The following is a 20,845-nucleotide window of genomic DNA, read 5'->3' as shown; positions in this document are numbered from 1 at the left end:
CACAATTGTATGGTGAGGTACCTTTCCATTAGCCATTATTTCCAAAAAGCCTGAAAGCAATGAGAAGCAGCAGGCTTCAAATTCTTCTGACTTATATCATGCACAATTGGCCCAGGCCTGCAGGGTGCTGGAAGACCTCTGTTCTCAGAGAGATCAAGGCTGAATAGCAATTACTTGGAGAATCACAGGTCAAAGGCAATTGAAGGGATCAGCACCTCTTAGAATCAGGTCCACCGTGGATAATGAGCCAGAGAACAAAAATAGAGCACAAATAGCTGTAATTAGGCAGCTATAACTGATAATATATAGGGGTGTTCAGGTTTGTTTTCTCTTGCTGCTGGGTGCCTTGTCCTTCTCCAGAGATGGAAGAGCTTATTCCTGGCATAACATTTTTATGAAAACATTACTAAACAATGAATTACTAAGAAGTCTTAGTACTGTGGTCAAAGTAAAGTCAAGTAACACTAAAGAGCACTGTTGTTTCCTTTATTCTTAAGTAATTTTTAATAGGGTTCATAGACACAGGTAAGTTGCTATGAATATTTAATATTTTAGCAACTCTCAGTCATGTGCCTAGTCTCACCTCAGCAAAAAGCAAGCTAGCTGTAGGCTTCTAGCTGCTCCCATGTGTGGCAGAAGAGAGTCTTAGATGAGAAAACAGAAGTGCCACCTGAGAGCAGGCTGCTCAGTTTGACTTCTGTGTCACCACTGCTGTGCAAGGTGGGACATCCATGCAACACCCACCCCACCAGTGCCCTTCACTTCTGCCTCAAAGATTCCCAGTTTAAAGGGGATTAGGCTAGATGTCCATTTACCAGATGTTTCATGCTTAATACCAGTAAGATTATTTCCCAGTCAAGGCAGCCATTCACTCCCGCTTCCCCTTTATACTAAAACAGACAAACAAACAAACAAATAAAAAATGTAATCCTTTGCATGAGCTGGACTTACATCTGTCTCTATGCCTTGGACAACAAGTGCAGGATTCAGAGGAAGCCGACAAACCTTTACCTCCTGGAAAAACTGTTGAAGTTTGTTGAGTTCCACCTTTAACACCTCCTGCAATATGTGAATCATTATGGCAACATAACATAACATCAGCTTTGAAGCAGTTGACTGTCTTTCTATATTTTAAACAAGCAGTACAATTTCTGGAGCTGGTAGCATCCATGTAACCTTGTAACAGCTAATGAGGTCACAGTGAGGTGCAGCTATTAAAAATAAGAACTGTGATTTTACTCCACATTCATGCTTTTTGTGTCTAGATGCACTACCAGTTCATGCTGCCATGTAGGCTCACATTCAATACCCTTCATTAGGGGCTGATTAGCCATGCACCTGCTCTGTGGCATCTCATGTTTTTTTTGCCTTGCTAGACAACTTCACAAGTTATTGCTTGTTGCCTTTGCACTGTGATCTCCCTTGCCTAACTGTTGGTGTGTTAACTGCAAGATTTGGGAGTTTCTCAGTATGACAGTAACTGCAGCCTTGAGATTAATCTCTAAATTCTGAATTATGCATCAGTGATATATAATGTATCACTACTGTTTCTTTTTCTTCACATGGATTCTTCTCTTGGCAAATATTTCTATCTTTTTACTTCCATGTTTGCTTTGCTGCTCTCAGCAGCAACACTGAGAGTTTTTTGAAAAATCCATTGAAAATCTTTGCATCCTTAACGAGGCAAAAAGAATTCACAATAACTTTCATGATAACCAGCAGTGGCAGGTGTATTTTTATTTGGCTTTCTAGTCTGTCTTGCTAAGATCTCAGCAAGAAGCAGTTTTACACACCAGGTAACTAACAACAGCTGTCTTGGAAAATTAACAGGTTTTAATTGGAAATGCACCTACACAACATAAAAGCTGCACCTGCTGGAGAAGAAGACTGCAAGCCTTCTACTGCCAGGAATGCATCTGCAGATAGGCATACAGCATTAACTGCTGAGTGCTATATAAGTACAGTCCACTCTGGTTGGCTTTGCTAAGAAATGAGGATGTTCACCCTATCAAGGACTACTCTTAGCAAAGTTTTTAGGAAACACTGCAGCTGTACAGGAGTCAAATATTTTGGATTAGGCTCTGAATGACAGCATTCCTTTCAGCAAAATGTTGACAGTCTTTGTTGTCATTATTTCTGTCCACATCCAAGTCTGGTTGAAAAACCATTGATGAAGGAGTTTAAATGGCTTAAAAGATCTGCTGACCTCAAGAGTAATAGTGATGAGAGTTGTTCCATTAAATACGTATGTTCTACTTGTTTTCAGAGCAGCTCTACAAATTTTAGTCAAATCTCGGGTTTATTTATATAAAGGGCATTACAGGAGAAAGGTGTCACCTTAGAAAAAAATAACATTACCTGGAGAAGCTTAGATGGAAGGAGAGGTATTTTTTAACAAACCTTTTTTTCCGGGTCACTGGCAGCTTTCACTTTTTTGGCAATGTCTTCCAGAATTCTGACAAGTTTCCCCTCCTTAGAAAACTCAGTGTTCAGGGTTTTTCCAGCACAGAATTGGAGAGCAGCCAGTAGTTTCTGATACCAACTTTTGAAATGAACTTCATTCTGTGCATTCTTCAACAACCTGAATGAAGGAGGGAGAAAAACATCTGTGTATCTAAACCTGCTTTTTATTTTATATCACCTCTAGCAGGAACAATAAATGGACTCCAGACTAATCTGTATTTGGTGACTTTGGGCAGCAGAGAATAAAAAAATAATGTCATTTATTTGTTGGCAGTACTCAAGTCCCATTTGATAAGTAATGAGATTCTAAGTGTGTTGAATCAATAGGAATTTGCTATTTCTTATTGTCTTATGTAGTGCAGTACCTGTATTTCTTCTTATTTCTGCAAGAAAGGTTTACAAAGTGAAAATAAGTTGTATGATTTGGATTCCAGTCTTAAGTATATATATCCCTAAATCTATTTGTTTTGTGTTTGGTTTTTTTTTTTTTTTTCTCTGGCGAGCACACTTACACAACCAAGCCCATCTTTCAGCTAAGAGGTACATTTAAAGACCATTTTACTCTCAGACATATCACCAGTTCTAGAAACTTTCACTATTGTAAGTTGAGGAGAAATTTCTGAAATTGGCTATACTGCTATAAAGCCCACTTTATTCCTTTCTTTATTGCTAAGTGTTGGTCTAGAGTGAAAACTCAGTTCTTAGTTCTACTGAAGTTTGTAAAAGCTTTATTCTAACATAAAAGTCAGAAACAAAACCAAAACCATAGTGGGCTGATTTTTTTCTGTGTTCACCATGCAGTCTTCTCTAATTACATATTCATTGGGCCAGGAAAGCTGTGGAGTTTAGGATTTGTTTTTCAGGTAATTGAATTGATCACTGGGGCATTTTTTCCTTATGTGGGTCAAAGGTTTTGTACAAAATTGATTTATTTCTACAAGTGTAGATGGAAGCACCAGCTTTATATTGCTGCTAACACCTGCCCATTATCTGGGATTTCCTTCTGCCTAAAGGACTGAGGAACTGCTCTTTGCTTTTGTCTGAACTTTCTTCCCCACAACTTCATCCTTGAGAACATCCGAAACCTTAAATTCCTTATAAATGTCTGAATCTTAATGCAGTTTCCCTTACTTAATGAGGTTACTCAAACCTAACAAATAAAGCTAGTTTTCACAGGACAGAAATCAGAGAAGCTGTTGACTATCAAGGCACCTCACAAATGAATACACCACAAAAAAAAAACCCAAAAACCCAAACAAAACCAATAGCAAGAACAAGATATATATCAAGCACTGATATTTAATGGTAAAACCCCATAATTTCTATAGCCACTTCAGCTCCTTCAAATCATATACAAGACTTTATAATATTGTTACTGTAGCCCATGCATCTTTCAGTGATGAGGGATTCTTGCCATCTTTTATAAAGTGATGATCCTTTTTTTCCTATCTAATTGGTCCTCTTTTCTATTTAATTCAATGCAGAATGATATCACCAACTGGTTTCTGAAAAACCTTTCCAGTTACACAAACCTCTGAACATCTAAGGGTTTATAAGTACTGAAAATCTTAAAAGAATGTGTGGTGTTTCTATCAGAAATGCCTAGACATGAAAGGAAAGAGATATGAGAAGTTTATCATCAGCACTCTCTGGAGGAGATTGGAATGACATTTCTTTCTGTAGACTAGTAAAAACAAATAATTACTTTTTGGATTGGAAAGAAATACAAATTGTCATTGTGATGTCTGTTGGAAGGCAAACCCCAGCACAGAGAGGCAGCTGTATTTTGATTCTGAACCCTCCACAAACTGAAGAAGGCTGACAGTACATCCATATATGGCAGTGGGTAAACTAATTCTTCCAGATTTCAAGCAGAGTAAGTCCAAGATTCCACAGGATGGTATTAATTTTCTTAAACGTAGATACTTCATGCCATTTTAGATATCTATGACAATCTTGTTTGGCCTCCAGCTGCTGCCTTGGAAGGGCATGGGTCCACTAGACGCAAGCTGTCATGGGTGCCACTGCCAGGCAGGTGCCTCAGACACCCTATGCTGTCTCAAATAGCCCATCTTTAGGGTACTGAATCACACTTTGCAGCGGCCTTTTAGCTTGGTTGTAGGCAAACAAGGTGATTTAAAAGGAAAACATGCTCTGTCCACTTTAACAGCAGGTCAGGAACAGGCTTGATGATTATTTGTTAAACAAAAGCATTACTGGCACAGTCCAAACTGTCACATGGGCAGGAATTTTAGTCTACCAAAGCACAGTCCAGTTCAGTCTCAGTCCAGCTAAACAGCCTGTATTTGTCTTGGAGCACAGGCAGAACAAACTTGTTCACTTCTGCCCTGCAAACACAAGTGCAAGTGAAAAGACACTGTGATATCTACTTTGAATTGGCCAGGTTATGTTGGTGCAGAATCTTCCGTCTGGACTTAGGCTTGCATTGGAATCATCTCCTGAGCATCTAAATCATACTCCATCACCTACTGCATTTTTGACAAAATGTATTTAGGGAACCCAGAAAGGCTATATTTCACATTTGAGATGTCACTTTAATCCTCCCAGATATACAGAACATTAGATCAACTTTTCATTTCCCTAAAATGAAAGACTTAAGATTTCACATGCAGGAAGCAAAACAGCAAAACCAAAACGTTTTCCTATTTTAGACAGATATACTCCCTGCATAAGGCAGATCAATGCAAAGGATCCACTTTTTGATTATTCTTATGGCTGAGTGTTCACAGAAAATAAGCTTATATACGCACACAATATAAAGATTTCTTTTTGACCTGAGAAAGGATTATGGGCCAGATTCAGATAGCTTATGCATAAGGTGTACATGAGGACAGAGGATGTATAGAGTCTGAATTTCCCACGTGTGCTTCTTGAGCTCAGTCCATAGGGAAAGTTGAGGCAGTCATCAAGATCTCACTAGTAAAACCCATTTCCATGCCAGCTGCAGCCCAGCACACATTCCACAGTTTCAAGTCACAGAGCAGCTTCTGACAGGGCATGTGCTTCCCCAGCAGCCCCATGAGGGACTCGGGGCTCTGCATCCAAAATGTGTCTAGCGACTATGACGGTACAGGCAGCACAACCTCCTCCTGCCTGCCCACTGGGGTAGGCATGCTTTTAAAAGCCTGTAGACCTTAATTTGCAAAATGACTTGGATTAAGTGGGTCTGACTTTTCTATTAATTTTATAATAGCAGTCCCAAGGAGATACAAAGGACAGCTTTTAATGTGATGACTCATTGTAGGCTTTGCCGAAATGTTTATTCAGCAACTGAACAAATATGCTGTTGTAATTCTGTCTTCCCAGTTTCCTGGTACACATATCTTCACTCTGCCATTTCGAGAGCTCAGAGAAGATAGGAAAGTCTGCAACTCCTGAGGCTGCAGGATGGAGAAATGCTCAAGACACTAATGAAATTTTCAAGTTAGAACAGGATGCCTAGCTGTGACAGATGAAGACAAAACTGTAATGATTTAAAACTCAAGGCTGCCAGTGAGAAAGTATGTGAAGGTTTTTGGTTGGGGTTTTTTTTTCCTGACAATTTTCACAGTATTCTGTGAGACAGAACTCAATATAAAAGCCTGGCTTTATGCCAGGCTTAGACAGAGGATCTTGCTCCTAACAACAGGGAGACTTCCTCACTCTTCAGGGATTTCTGATTTGGGACAAATGCCCTTGTTCTCAGCAAGGCCAGGGGAATTCAGACACTGTCCCAAGGTCATTTTTGTGGTATAGCACAATGTGGCTGGAAGCAGAAGGATGCTGGCTGAAATTTAGCAATGAAGAAAACTAGACTGCCTCTGTTTTGTAAGTGTTTTCCAGGTACAGAAACACAAGTGTGCTGGAGAGACTTCTGCCACAGGGCAGAAGGGAAGGTGGAATTGAATCAAGCTGAGTTGGCTGCTGTGTCAGAGGAGGAGAAACAGGGCTAAAACCAGAAGCTATGGAAAAAAGGAAAAGAAAAAGAAAAAAAAAAAAAGAGAAAAAAAGGGGGGTGGAGAGGAAGAAAAGTAATGACATTGGGTGTTGGTACCAAAAGAGTTTAGCTGGCTTCATTCTCCTGTGGTGTGGGGGGAGAGGGAAGCTGGTGCTCTAAAGCCCTTGCAGCAGACACAGCCTGCTCTCCAAGTTGGATTTGGCAGCTAGTGAAAGAGTGAGGCTGCTCAGATAACTCTGCTGCTTGAAAATCTGTTCCTTGCCTCCTTCAGAAAGGGGAGCAGGGTGAGCCAGAGAGCAAGGCAGGACAGATAGTTTACAGGTAGCCCTATCAAACCTCATTGTAGCAAAAGAAACCCAAGGAAAGGCCAGGATCTCCACTGTATTATTACAGGTTTAACTCCTAACTGCTATGAAAGAGCAAGGTACAGTTTGACTGGGTTATTTACATGTGACATCGAAGTCAGAGTAGTGACTCTAATTAATTTCCAAGTGATGTCTGGTGTTTATTACACAAAAGCTGTGCCTACCAGCATACACACTGTGCACTCTTCGCTTAAGGTGCTTTGAATTCAGAAGCACACTATGAAAATGAGGTGTCTCAGTGTTTTAAGGTGAGCACTGAGGTACTTACTGTCATTGGTCAATCTCTGGTAAACTTGACCAAGGAAGTCAATGTGCTTTGTTGTGAAAGTGTATTTCACGCCTGTTTTCTTGTTTCACTAAGCTGGAGGCAGGATGTGTCACAGAAGAAGAGAACATTAGTACAAGACTGCTGCTCATTACAGCTTTAATTGTTTTTAAGTTACCCTCCACAGCCCTTCATGTCAAAGATTAGCACACACACTTCTCTACCACTGCACAGCTTCCATATCTAAGGTTGCCATCTGTCTTGATTGATATTAGACATCCTGCAATGCTCCTAAACTGTCCGTTGTGTTTTATTGTGCCATGAGGCTATGGCATACACCTGAAGCACATGACTGACTTAATTTTTGACTTCTTGAAGAAAATTTTAGTGTTTGCATTCTTAAACAGAAAAATAAGTAACGGGCAGTTTGCCAGTGGGGTTACATTTGGGCTTTGCAGCTTCTTAAGCCTCACTGTTGAAGATTAATACCTCCATCTAGCCTGTGATTGAAGATGAGTAGGCAACTGCTGCTATTAATTACTCAGTTGCAAGTAAAACCTTGCTTAATTTTTCTTTTATCTCCCCAAGATTATATTGGACATGGTTTTTACTTCCTTGACAGTGATAACAGGAATGATCCCTTTGATAGAGGTATCAACATAGCAAGTACTGCACAAACTGTGAACTTCAATGAATTCCAGATTCTAGTAAGTACCTGTTCTTCATCCCCTATGCCCTCAACTCCCCTTACTCCTCTGCAGAGTGCAGCCAAGTCTGCAGAACACATCTTTCTCACTTGCTAGCTGGTCCACTCAGGGACAGCCTCATTAGACACAGCCAAACTCTAAGGCAGCAGAGTGCCAAGCTGGCAAATATGACCGTGGCTTTTCTGATCTCTTTGCCAGTGCCTAGGATGGATGACTGAACTTTCTGAAGCTCCCAGGAACATGTCTGTAGGATGGCAGTTATTGCTGCAGAGAACAGAAAGGAACACTTGCACTTGTTGCAATGTCATCTCTGTTTCCAGCCTCCTTCAGCTCCTCAGTGAGCTAAAACTTCACTGGACAGCAAAATTTAATTTCATTAACCTTGCTGGAAAGCCGTTGAGTGGCTCTTTTCTCATGGCCTTTTGTTATTCAAGAGAAACATACAGGTTATCTCTGTCAAATTCCTGTAAAAAATAGATACAGGATAATACCTCCCTTTTTAAACTAACTCCAAATTCAACAAAGGTGTGATTTATGTACTACAAGTCAGAAAGGAAAACAGAAAAAAATACAGACATTCTGTGTAGATCTAATGGGCCATGGCAACCAACAAAGCAACAGACATAAAAACCAATGAACTGAGAAACACAAAATGCCTAACATGTTGAGAACAACAAAATTTCTGCAGGGGAGAATGAGGAACAAAGTCCATTAGGCAGAAGAGTTAACGTACAACAAAGATGGAAGGGATGTAGCAGTTCTTCCAAGTGACTAGTAGTGAGCATTTTCCACAGCTTTACAGAAATACAGTGCGAGGCCATCCGCTTGACTGGAAGGACCAAGACCGAACCCCCCTTCACTCTCCCTTTTTTTTGACTAAGTACGAAGCCAGCAGAAAGGGAAAGGCACAAGAGGGCTGGAAGAACTCTGCCTTGTCTGCTATCTTTCTTTTCTTTCTTTCTATTCTAGAACAAGAGAATGAATGTTTACATTTCTTGAGCAAACTGAGGGAAGTGTGGTACAATATTTTCTCTGAATCTTTCTAACTGAGCAAGTCTCCAGGATGGAAGAGCAGCAGCTGTTCAGTAGCTTGCAGCACTGGGCCACTTTTGGCTCCCCATACCCCTCGCATAAGGAACCTGCAGTCAGTTTCACCTGCTGCTTCTCATACAACAGAGCTGCTTTTATAGACTCATTTTTCAAAGCTTTACCCTTGAACAGAAAATACATCTGCTTAAAGTGAAATTTTGTTTTAAAAGGCCATGTAATACATTTGCTTTTTTTTTTTTTTTCTGATTCTTTTTTGAAAGCACACCTTAGAACAGATGTCTAACACATTGGTCTCCCTTAGACAACAAAAAATTGTTGCAGACTTCTTATAAAGTATGCTGGTTAGGCTTGAGAAACACATTTCTATGGGAGCCAAGGGACTAGTTGCCATTATTCGTTAATCTTCTCTCAAAGATCTTTATGAACAAGGCAATGTAATTTGCATCCAGACAAATCACTTGACCCGGTAGATTCAATCAACCCAGCTCCCCCTACTCCCACTGAATGTCTTAACCGTGGAACGCATGTCCTGCTGACTCACAAAAAATTAGCAGATCAGTGAAAACAAAAGCTATGCCACACTATGCAAGTAAGTTGCCAAACACTGCTAAGGTTGCCTAGCAGAAAAATGTTTAATTTGTTACATAATATAGTTAGATGCACACAGTTATGTATTAAGAAAATTAACCCCAGATAAAACTGGTTTTGTCTGGAGAAGAGAAAGCATTTACCTTGAAAATGAACTGTATCAAGAATTAATAGGAGAGTATAAGGGTGCACTGGTACCACTGTCAATACCAGATAGTAGATGGTACCTGGCCTAAGGTCTAAGAAATAAAAGATTGCCCTCAGAACATGTCTTCTCCAATTTATTGAATGGACATGTTAACATCAATGTAAGTGCTACAATTATCTAGTAAAAAGAAGTGCTGACAGTGTTTGTCTCTTGCTGCTCCAGTTTGTAAAAAAAATAATACAAATAATTCTTAGTAAAGATGGTCTCTTTCTAGTCTGCTCCTCTTCATTAGGTGGGGTCTGCAAGCAGCAGAGGACCCAATTTTTTAACACACTATCACAAACACAAAAAATACCTGCAGCAGAACATCAACATAATGAAACTAGTGGTTGTTTCCAACAACATCTGTGTACAACAGTGCTGACTTTAAATAACTTCAGAATCTGAGCAAGGGTTTACAGTCCACCAAAGATCCCACCCTAATAAAGCATCAATCCAAAGCTACAGAAATGAAATACCTTCACCCTGAAGTGTCATTAATACAGAGTGACTTAAGCTCAGGCTTGCAACTATAGGTCTAACTGTTCTCAACTATTAATAGAAAAAATACCACTGTGTCAGTAAAGATAGTAACAGTGAATGACTAACTTTGCCCTCCAAAAACTATATGCCAATAAAAATAATAATAAAAAAAAAGCTGCTTAACAAATGTATTGCACTTAGCATTTACATGAAGATTATCAATGGAACAGTATTTTTTTCCATTCAATGAGAAACATGGCATTCAAGTATGGCATTAATTTTTAAAAGTCTTGTTTCATCTTTGCCAGTGTTTTCTTCACGTCACTAGGTATGTCCCTGTCTGTGCTTGTGTTCTGCGGATTTTCTACTCAGAACAAATGCCATATTGTTGTCAGAATTTCATGCATTATCTTACTTACACCAGATTCAGCAAGACTGAAAGCTACCAACCATCTATCTTTGCAACAGCTTGGAGTAAATTTGTGGCAGAGGAACTGAAATATGCCATTCATTCCAGGCATAACAGAAATCATTGTATTCTTCCCAGTGGGTAACTGCATTGGAAGCTTACAATGAATGGGATTAGATGGGATAATCACTGCTAAAATGAGCAGACCCAATGTCTTTAATGGGATGATGGCCAAATATGCTAGCAATTAATTGGATACAGGAGGTGGCTAAGCTACTCTAGTTTCAAAACATCTAAATAAACCACAAAATTAATCCAGGTTCAAGCAGTCCACTAGTGCCAATGGAGTTTCTAAGGTTTGCACTGTATCTGAAGTTAGGTCACAGTTATCACAGCAATACATTGAGGAAAATCTGAAAATGTTTTTCTTCATCTGCCTATTGTTTTGGTAGTTCATGTCTACCAACATGGCTTTGGATAGCTTCTGTAGCTTCCCATTAGCTTCTCAGCTGGAACAAAAAGTTTCTTACGGCACTGTAAAACAAAATGTATGACACAGAACTAATTCTGTATGGTTCTGCATGCACTGGGCAATCCAAATTTACACAGAATTACAGAATTAAACCTGAGTTACACTGCAACACTTTCATTCACTTTTAAATACTATCTTCACTTGTTTGTTTTTTGTTTACTTTTTTTTTTAATTGTTTGTTTGTTTTTAAACTTTTTTAATATACTAATACAGAGGTAGCTTCAGGGAGAAACTAATATAATCTTTCTACAAGGTCATTATGCTCATATTAGAAGCAGTTCCAGATTTTATTCATACATTCTAAACCAGATCCGTACTTTATAATCCTAGATATTTCAGGTTACCATTCTTATGACTCAGTCTGGGTTTGAGAAAGGAGGTGTTTGGTTGCGGGGCTGGGGGGAGTAGGATAAGAGAGTGACATTGCTTTGCAAATATTATGTCATTCAAAAGAATTCATTCTGCAAAGCTGTAGATCTTGAGATGGGCTATTAATGCTCCTATTTGCTTTGCACTCAGTTACAAGAATTTCCTTTGTTTAACAATGTCTACAGTCAAAGTTGTTATCTCTGAAGCAGAGTGTCAGATTTTTACAGACAAGGTGCTCATATGCCAACAGCAGAGGAAGGATGCATGAGATCTGATACATTCCAAACACATGCAGAGTCAACGTTTTTTGTTTAAGGCAGCAATACTTCTACCTCTCTGGAACAACCTGTCTGTGGATCCATTGTGGTTTAAATGCAGGTAATACAGGTGCAAGAACTAGGACCCCGACCCCTCATTACTTCCTGACATGTCATCTTTTCTGGAACTTTAATTTTATCTGGACTTCTCTGCTCTAGCGAGTTGCCCTGCTTATCTTCTTTTCCCAGTATTTAACAAAGGGATTTTTTTTCAGATCACTGCCTACACAGGAATAGGGAGGTATAATGAGCCTCCAGCAGGTATGGCTTTAGGTGTTTCAACAGTGACGGTACCTCAGTATAATTACATGATTGCAAAACACCGTTTTGAGTAGTACTCTCATACCTGACGTAGTATGCTTTCTGTAAGATGTCGAATGTTCTTTGCTGGCAGTTTGCCACATGGCATCTCAATGCTGCACAACAGCAAAGGATGCATAGATCAGATCATCAGGTTACAGCAACTTGTTACCTCTGTGCATGCGTGTGTGCAACTTTGTCAAAAGAGTAACCTTGAGAGAAACTCCATAGCTCAAGTAAAGTGGCATCATGAAGACATACAGTCCTTTACACTTCAAAAATAACTATCAAAACTCATTTGTTTTCAGGGAATAGAAGAAAGAAAATCAGAATTTTCAATAGGGGTGTCTCTGGAGTCCCAATAACACTTTTTCATCTTTTCATGATTCTGAATCTTCTAACAGAGAAATCTCTTCAGACTGCAGCTCTCTTTATGCATAAGGCTACTCTGCAGTCTTCTTCAAACCAGATGACACCTACCATGTTTTCATTTAATTAAAGCAGAGGAGACCATGAGGAACAGTACTTGTCAGCTCATTCCTGTCAGGGCCAGGACAGGAGAACAAGCATTTACACCTTAAACAAGAATGTTTCTGTTACCTTCATACCCCTTCTTTCTAGGCCTGTTTTCTTTCTTTACAGTTTTGTTTTTCTTCCTCCTTTCTTGGTCTCTATTCATTTTTCACTCCCCCTTATATATAGCAATACCCTTTCGCAAGGGTAGGAAAGGAGAGCAGAGCAGAGAAGAAAATACCTTTTAGATTTCTCTTTTTTAAATACTGGCCTGGTTCTGATCTTCCTTCTGCTTCACTGCTTTATTGCCACTAAATATTGGCTTTGTAAAGAGAGAGTGGGAATTTGAAGTTAAGCTTATGTACCAGGGAAAGCCTGCTGTAAGATATAAGAGAAAACTTTTCTTTTTTAGTTGGCCCAAGGGTATTTTCCTAGTTGACAGCTGGCCTAGTTACCATGGAAAACAGAAGAGCTGGAGGGCAGGCACAGTAGGAAAGTGAGGCATAGACCTACGTGAAATAAGGTTGGCTCAGTCTGCAGACGCTTGCTGAAATTAATCTCTGTTTCAGATAGCTTGTTGCTTTTTCCTTGCTGGGCAGTAGACATTAGGTTTCATCTAGGTTTACATGTCCATCTTAGCTCTGCTGAGGCATGTTCAACCGTGGGACCAGATCTGAATAAACTTTTGAATAAAATGAATACCCTTCTAATGAACCCCTAACCAAGAAGGTTTTCTTCTTAAGATTGTATCAAGGAAATCTTACATGACTCTCCAGATCAAAATGTATAGTCTTGGGGTTAAAATTCATAGATTTTTAATGTCAGAAGAATTTAAGGCAGATATAAGAAGGAATATCCATCCTGAATTCCTAACTTTACTTGCTGGGTGACCTTGGCAAAATTATTTCATTTTCTATGCTTTTTTTATCCTTTTCAAAAGAAGAAAGGATTGTTTACCTTCTCATAGGATGCTTTGTTTGTAAGCCTCTCTTATGCCACAGAGGTAAATGCCATGACAAATACGTCTGTTTAATAACATTGTCACCTCCTTCCCATGTGGTGCTTGTATAGCCAGCATTTTTCAGTCATATGGGAGAAAATAGCAGCCCCAGGCATTTTTTTGCTCATGAGAAAAGCAGAATTAAGAATTAGTTGTTGTGATGAAAAGTTCAGCTCTAGTTCCAAGATTCACAATCACATTTGTGGAAGTATTGCAGTAGCAGATGTCATATTTCCATATGTCCTGAGTCAGGTAAAGAGTGGAGCATGCTCTCCAGGGGCAGTTACTGCATTGGCAGAATAAATACAGATCAGCCATCTGACACAAAATGACTTTGAAACTCACTGGCTCTGCTGTAGGTATCTTTCTTGCCCTCAAAGTGCTGTCCTTATGCTGTCTGTGAGGATGCAGCTTAATAGCAGCTGAGAGGCAGAAATCGTAACTTTTTCCCCCTCTCCCACTGTACATACGCTTATTCACTTTTTATTGCATGAATACTCCTGAATCAACTACATTTCTCCTTAGATGTGTACTCTGGGCGAGTAAAAATCTGTGTGCACCGAAAATTAATATGGACAAGGGCCATATTATTTCTACCAGCAAAGCAGTGGCAGTACTCACAGGGTGGCAGCCATGGGCGAGCCTTGCAAAGCCAGGCAAATTACTGTTTAAACCTCCTTTAAACTGCTGTTTAAAAAACTCCTGATGATAAAGCAGGGCAATGGCTGAAGATTGCATGTGTCAGATTTAAATTGACGGAGAAAAGTAGATTAAAATGGTCTGTTACTTAAGTGCCTTGCCATTTTCATACCATGACCAAGCAACGTACTTCTGAGTAACACACAGAGCAAAGCACTGACAACTGCAAGAACGTCTGCCATGATGGCTGCTTAAAATTCATTTAAGCAAATTGCCCTATGAACAAAAACATACATACAAGACCTGTGGGTTATGTGAGTAACTCAGAAGCTGGCTAAGCACAGTCTATTAGAAAAGTTTAATTAATAAAAATGCTTCTCCTGATAGAAATCATCACACACAATGGATGACATCGTGGAGAAGGTTAAGTAGAAGAATAAATATTGACTTCTAATACCAGACTGAACAAAGGAAGTGCTACAGGTCAAAGCAGAAATTACCTGAGCTAGGTAAGCAGAGTTTTATCAGCCATCATTATGCCAAACCCTAAGAAACACCGAAATCTTGTTTACTGTCTGACCTCCTCTGTGCCCAGTGCTCACAGGATAATTATTATGAATAGCAATTCCCCGTTTCCCAAACAGAACCCCACATCCCTTTCTTATGTACAAACAAGGTCTTCCCTCAATTATAAATGCATGTGTTACAGCACTCGTGATGAGAGACGGTTCCTTCAGCTAATCCATGCCCATAGGATTTGGCTCTAGAAATCCTTGTTCGATTCCTTCTGCATCAGCCAAGATGGCAGCTGCCGCACTAAAGATAATAAGCCTGATTAATATCAGTTCAGTAAATTAATTTCTTTTCCAGACATCAGATAATTTTGTACTAATACAGACATTTATACCCATTCAGTATCAGCTGACATAACATAATTTCTCATTTAACACTAATTGAAAACTACTGGTTTCTTATTCCAAAGAGCATTTGCTGCCACTTATAACCTATGGTTTTTTATACAGCTATTTTTCAAATAATATAATCATCAAATTTTATGTTTCCTGCCTAGTTGCGGAAATTTTATAGCCAAGCATGTGACTGGTGATGTGGGTAGAATGGAATAATCAGGTAATTCCTCTTAAAGGTTTTCATTTTAGCAATTTTTCTTCATATTTTCCATTACATATTTGTCAAATTTGTGATTGAAACAAACGGATAAAAGTATAAGAAACAACTCTTCATTTAAGCAGTGCTGAACTTAGCCCCTTTATTTTTTTCATTTTTTTTTTTATTTTTTTTTTTTTTACTGAATAATTCTGGGTTTGTTCAGCTTGTCCAGTTTTTTAATTTTGTTTTGTTTTCTTTTTATTTTTACTGAATAATTCTGGGTTTGTTCAGCTTGGCCTCAGGCTTGGTTTCTTCAGGTGCTACAGAAGAAAATGCACATCCCTACTTCTATGCCATTTGCTCTTATTCTAGCACAAAAGATCAAGTTCCTCACTGGCTACAATCAAATGTCAATATTTATATATCAAGGAACTGACAAGAGGTAGGAGGAAGCACACTCCATTACACTTCTGGGTGAAAGGCAGTATTAACATTAGTGTGATGGAGTGTTTGCAGCGGCCCAACACCATCATCTCTGAGGGCAACTGAAATTCCTTGGGGCTGAACATAACATTTGACCATTCCTGTCTGTTGGGGATCCTAATCTGTGGTTTTCAGCATGATTTCACCATGATATCTTTCATCTGTAACATGACCTGTGTGGAACACTACAGACAGTTACTGATGAAAAGTCTCCATCCAACAGATGATGCCTATTACCAAGGCAAATTGCTTATTTAGAAAAAACTCGTATCGTTCTCAACCCCTCCTAAGATGAGAGCACCCTTTCTGCAAGACATTATCTAGGGACCACCCCAATGGCTCAAGAATTGAAGGACTGTGGAAACTAAATTAGTAAGCAAGCCAAGACAGCTACAGAATTCATTTGTAACTTACAGTAACATATAGCCTCTGATGTCAGAAGGGACATCAGCAGGTCCTCTGGTCTGTTCCCTGCCCAAAGCAAGGCAGCCCTGACATTGGGTCAGGCCGTTCAGGGCTTGGCCTCAGCAGCAGGCTGGGAGAGTTCTGGGGACAGTGAAAGGAACGGATGTGCAACTTGACCATGTGATAATGATTCCTCAGAATACGAGGCTGTTTCAAAAGATATGACCTAATGACAGGTAGGCCTTCAAGGATACTGTGGTTCGCCTTAGGAAGACTTAAAATTCTGTTGAACATCAGAACTTTTTGTAAATTGTAGCATGAAAAAGCAGGCAAAGAACTGCATTCCTAAGTTGTGAACATCACTTGTGGTCTGCATTCAGTCCCATCAACTGCACTGTACCTGAAAGGTGGTTTTTGGCAGGCACTTCTAGCTGGGGCCCAGCTGTCACAGGAGCAGACAATACTTCAAAATTTCTGTGATACAGATTGATTTTAGGGTATGAGCAAAGACTGCACACTAATTTTTATGCTGGCTAAACCACATCAGCCAGAACTACACAAAACAGCAGAGACTGGTGTTTTGCCTATGCCGCTGCCCGGACAGGGGCCTTCTGCATGTTTGCAATGTCAAAAAATGTAAGAGCTTCTTTAACTAAACAAACAGCTATTTACTTACCACTATTTGGCCTACAGTCTTCCATGTTCTTAGAAAAGCTATGTCAGGTAAAGGAGGACAGTACAGTCAGAGTCAGGATTTGTGTGAAATGATCAAGCCTCCAGTGGCTCCTCTGCAAGGGAGGTTGGTGGCTGTTTGTAGTCTAGAATCAATAACTTAGACTGAGATAGAAGCACAGAGTGGTTACATGTCTAGGCACAAGGGTCTCCAGAGGAACATGTAGCACTATGGGCAATCAAATCAAAATTACACTATCTAGAGAGAGGAGAGTAACAGCACTGGTTACACTTGGGAGATAATGCTTTTTTTTGTGGAAGAGTTCTAGATCTCCCAGTTCTCTCAGGAGGTCTTATCCTGAACCTCAACTTCACAGCTGGGAAAAAATAACCCTTATTTCTTAGAAAACACGGTAGAACTATATTACTGTACTACTCATCCCTGCTTTCATCTTGCTTTTCTGCATTCTTCCTCCTATAGAGATACTTTGCTGTGCTATTCTCTTTACCTACAGTGACTACTCTTTACCCCTTAGCCTGCCGAAAGCTTCAAACATAGTTTCACACTTCAGTGCAGAAACTAGGAAAACTGGCAATTCCCTCCTTTTCCAAACCAGTGAACACTGTGCAGACTTTTGAGTCTGGGAGAAGAATTGGGATCTTGAAGGAGGAGAGACAGAAATGTTTGCAGAACTGGGTAGAGGGAATCCCCCGTTTCAGCCCTTTCAACTGCCAGAAGCATGCTGCTTTGCATATGACATCCTCTACCCATGTCCAAGTTGATGGGGAAGAAAGGTTTCAGCTTCCAAACATGAAACACCATAGATTAGATTACAAAGACTGCATGGAGGAAAGCACGTGCACCAGCGCACATATATCTGTAAAGTACACCACTGCATACATGTGAGAAAGCACTGGTCTGTGAATGGAGCAGAAGGAGGCCTGGGGGGAAAAGTTATTTTAATTTCAGGGGATGACAGACTGTGAACAATAGCTGAGGGAAGCTGAACATGAATACCAAGCCCTCATGTGAGGGGAAAAAACATATATATATATATTTTTTTTTTTAAGCTAGGAAAATTCAGAGTAAAAGGTATAAAACAGGGTTTTATTGAGAGGTATGTTGAGGGCTGCTTTGTTGTTTACATTGAAATATTTGAGTCACCATTTATGTCTAAGTATTTGAACACTCCAAGCCACTTATTAGATGAGATAGGAAATCTCAGTTTGTGAGAGAGGGATGGTGCCAATTTGATAATATCATACACTTGTTTATGTGCCATTGCTTCTTTATTCTAGCAACCATTTAATCTTTGTTACTATGTTACATTATTATAATACTTATCTTCATGCTCTCTCTCCTTTTAATGGGGAGGACTCGACTGTTCTTAGTTTTACCAACAAGACGGTTCATTTACTTGCTCATTCACTACGAATTATCTAGAATCTTATAAAGGAAGCAAGAACAGTCAGCAATAGACAAATCCTTTTTCTAGGATTTTTAAACAAAAGCAGATGAGTTTTCCTTCAATTAACAGCCACCAGTGAAAAGCAGCTAGGTGACAAACTGCACAGGTGAGATAACCATGATGTTTCATAAATCATTGTATTTTTCCAAGCTAAGAATTAAGAAAACCTGTTAATGGTTTGGATTTGAGTAATTCAGATGAACACCAAGAGGAGATGTACCTGATATAATAACTTTTGTATTAGGGATTGTCTTAAAATGTGTGTTACACCTGCTTTTAATTTGAGCTGAAAAAATGCTGGTTACTTGCTTTAGAATGGATGGGATACTTTTCAACAATATATGGGGGCAGAGGCAGGGCACATAAATCACTCAAAATAGCTCATGTGGCACTCACTGGGCTACCCCAGCCACGAGTCTCCATTTTCACATTTCCAGCGACTAGCATAAGCATTAAGACTTTTTTTTCAACTTCATCTGGTACTTCACACACCATCTGAATGTTTGCATCTAAGCTCAATGTTTCTGTGAAAAGTTTTGGTTTTGATGAACATTTTTTTTAAAAAAAAAAAAACACCTCAGTGAAAAATTCCTTACTAACTACTTTACATTAATCTTTCAGCCACCCACTATTGATATAATATTGCGATAACATATCTCTGAATATCCTTATATAGGAATAATGGCCTTTCATAGAAAAAAGTAAATTATTGTAGCCTGATTTTCTTTCCGAAACAAAGAAATAATGTCATGAACTTTACCAAACGGTATTCTGTGTATTTGCTAGACACCACAGTGAAAGGTGAAGAACAATTCAGCTGTCTTTTGACTGAGATGTCTACTGCTTGTATGAACTGTTAGGTAGAATTTTACAGGCTTTAGATTTGGAAGGGATCTTAGTTCTTTTGGATTCACTGGTCACTTTCTGTTATTTAATTCAAGGGTCCAACATACCTCAGTTTCAACCAAGTGGGCTTCTTGCTAAGAAAAGACTGAATAAGATGGCATGAGACATGTTCCATTGCATAATTCACTTGCTTAAAAGAAGGCTATTACAATATGTTAGCAATGTTGTTCAAGCAAGAGATCCATGCAAAAACAATTAATCTGACAGTTCTTTCCTCTCTCAGCTTCATTTTAAATTGGTCCCTGTCCATTATGATTACAGCGTTGTGATTACAGACTAATATACCATCTAATATGGGGTGAGCATTCAGGAAGCCATTAATGTGTAAGGAAACATTTTCAAACAGGAAGGGTTTTATGAATTTAATCCTGAAATACTCATCATCTTCAAATACCTAAAAATACTGAATTAGAATAATTCTGCACTGCTGACCTGGCAGGACCTTTTATCAACCCTCCCCACTCTTCTGCCTAGAAATATTGCCTTTTACTCTAATCTGTTTATTTATTTTAAAACCTGTTAATAATTATATGTGGGTTTACATTTGGAATATTTTTTCTCAGAAATATTCCAATTACTCACAAAGTAATTTTCTGTTAAATCATGTACTGATGGAACATTATTCAACGAAGTCTAATTCATGATTCTCCTTTTTCTAATGCTTCAGTCATTTGGACAAAGGTCCAAGGCCCAGCTTTCATTCTGGTGAAGAATGATGATAAAACCTAGCAATATTAACCACAGAAACATGCAACTGACAGCGACATTAAGGTGACCAATAATTCATTACACTGTGCTGTGTGAATGTGCTGTATCCATTTGAAACCTCTTACAGTTTATTCACACTTTTCCTTAAAGAAGCCACTTGAAAGTGTTCAGAAATAAGAATGATTTACTAAACTCAAACCTGTCAGACAAGACTGTGATCAATTCCATGATAACTATAAATGAGACTCCCAACATATCTATCCAAGAAACTCAAAGCTTGCACTGCATTTATTCCAGTCACGCAGTAAGAACTGTGTGACACCCATTCAAAGAAAAATGTATTGAAAACAACTGCCTAGGTAGCTCAAAACAAATTTTGACAAAACCTGGTTCAAACAGCTATAGTTAAAGCACAAAAGCTTGCTAAGCTGGAAAGAGAAAAAGACCTGCAAAAGAGCAAGACTTCTAAAACGTTTTAGATAATCTGATGCAATTTTGAAACACCTGCAGATCCATTTTGCATACAAGAATTGCAACTTATAGAAAAAAGCTTTATACAAAGGAGATCATAATGAAGCGGTTTCCAAATATTTTCAAAAGATAAAACATGAAAGTGCAAGATGAGATGTGAAGAAAATAAACTTTTTAGATAGTATATTTGACAAATTTCAAGTAAGATATCCTTTTCTAGTTTTTCAGCTCAGCAACCAGAATTGGGTAGCACCACGGCTTTCTAGCAGTGAAGCAGCCTGCTGGAGGACCTCTCTCAGCTGCAGTGTTGCTCTCAGCTACAGAAGGCAACATTTCACTAGTGAAACACACCAGTGGCTCAACTCAGCATCCCAGGAGATTCTTCATGCTGTTTGCTTTCTGACTGAGGATTTCACTCTCCAAAATCATTAGAGACTGATTTGGGAAATTTGCATTATCGTTCAATTGCAGCTACTGTT

At 39.1% G+C, this 20,845-nt stretch overlaps 1 protein-coding gene across 1 annotated transcript in view; it reads right to left on the bottom strand.

The window, feature by feature from the left end:
* PIK3C2G (phosphatidylinositol-4-phosphate 3-kinase catalytic subunit type 2 gamma) overlaps positions 1-20,845 on the bottom strand; it is a 208,276-nt gene that overhangs the window by 80,474 nt on the left and 106,957 nt on the right. The window contains exons 19-20 of the mRNA XM_056342037.1: positions 2,401-2,581; positions 952-1,059 (exon numbers count right to left, since the gene is read on the bottom strand). Of these exons, the coding sequence (XP_056198012.1) occupies positions 952-1,059; positions 2,401-2,581 (289 nt within the window). The remainder of the gene's footprint in view (positions 1-951; positions 1,060-2,400; positions 2,582-20,845) is intronic.

Source organism: Falco biarmicus, chromosome 5 (assembly GCF_023638135.1).
Source record: "Falco biarmicus isolate bFalBia1 chromosome 5, bFalBia1.pri, whole genome shotgun sequence".
NCBI classification, from domain to species: domain Eukaryota; kingdom Metazoa; phylum Chordata; class Aves; order Falconiformes; family Falconidae; genus Falco; species Falco biarmicus.
The sequence above is the reverse complement of the archived record's forward strand: the minus strand, read 5'-3'. Positions and strand labels throughout refer to the sequence as shown.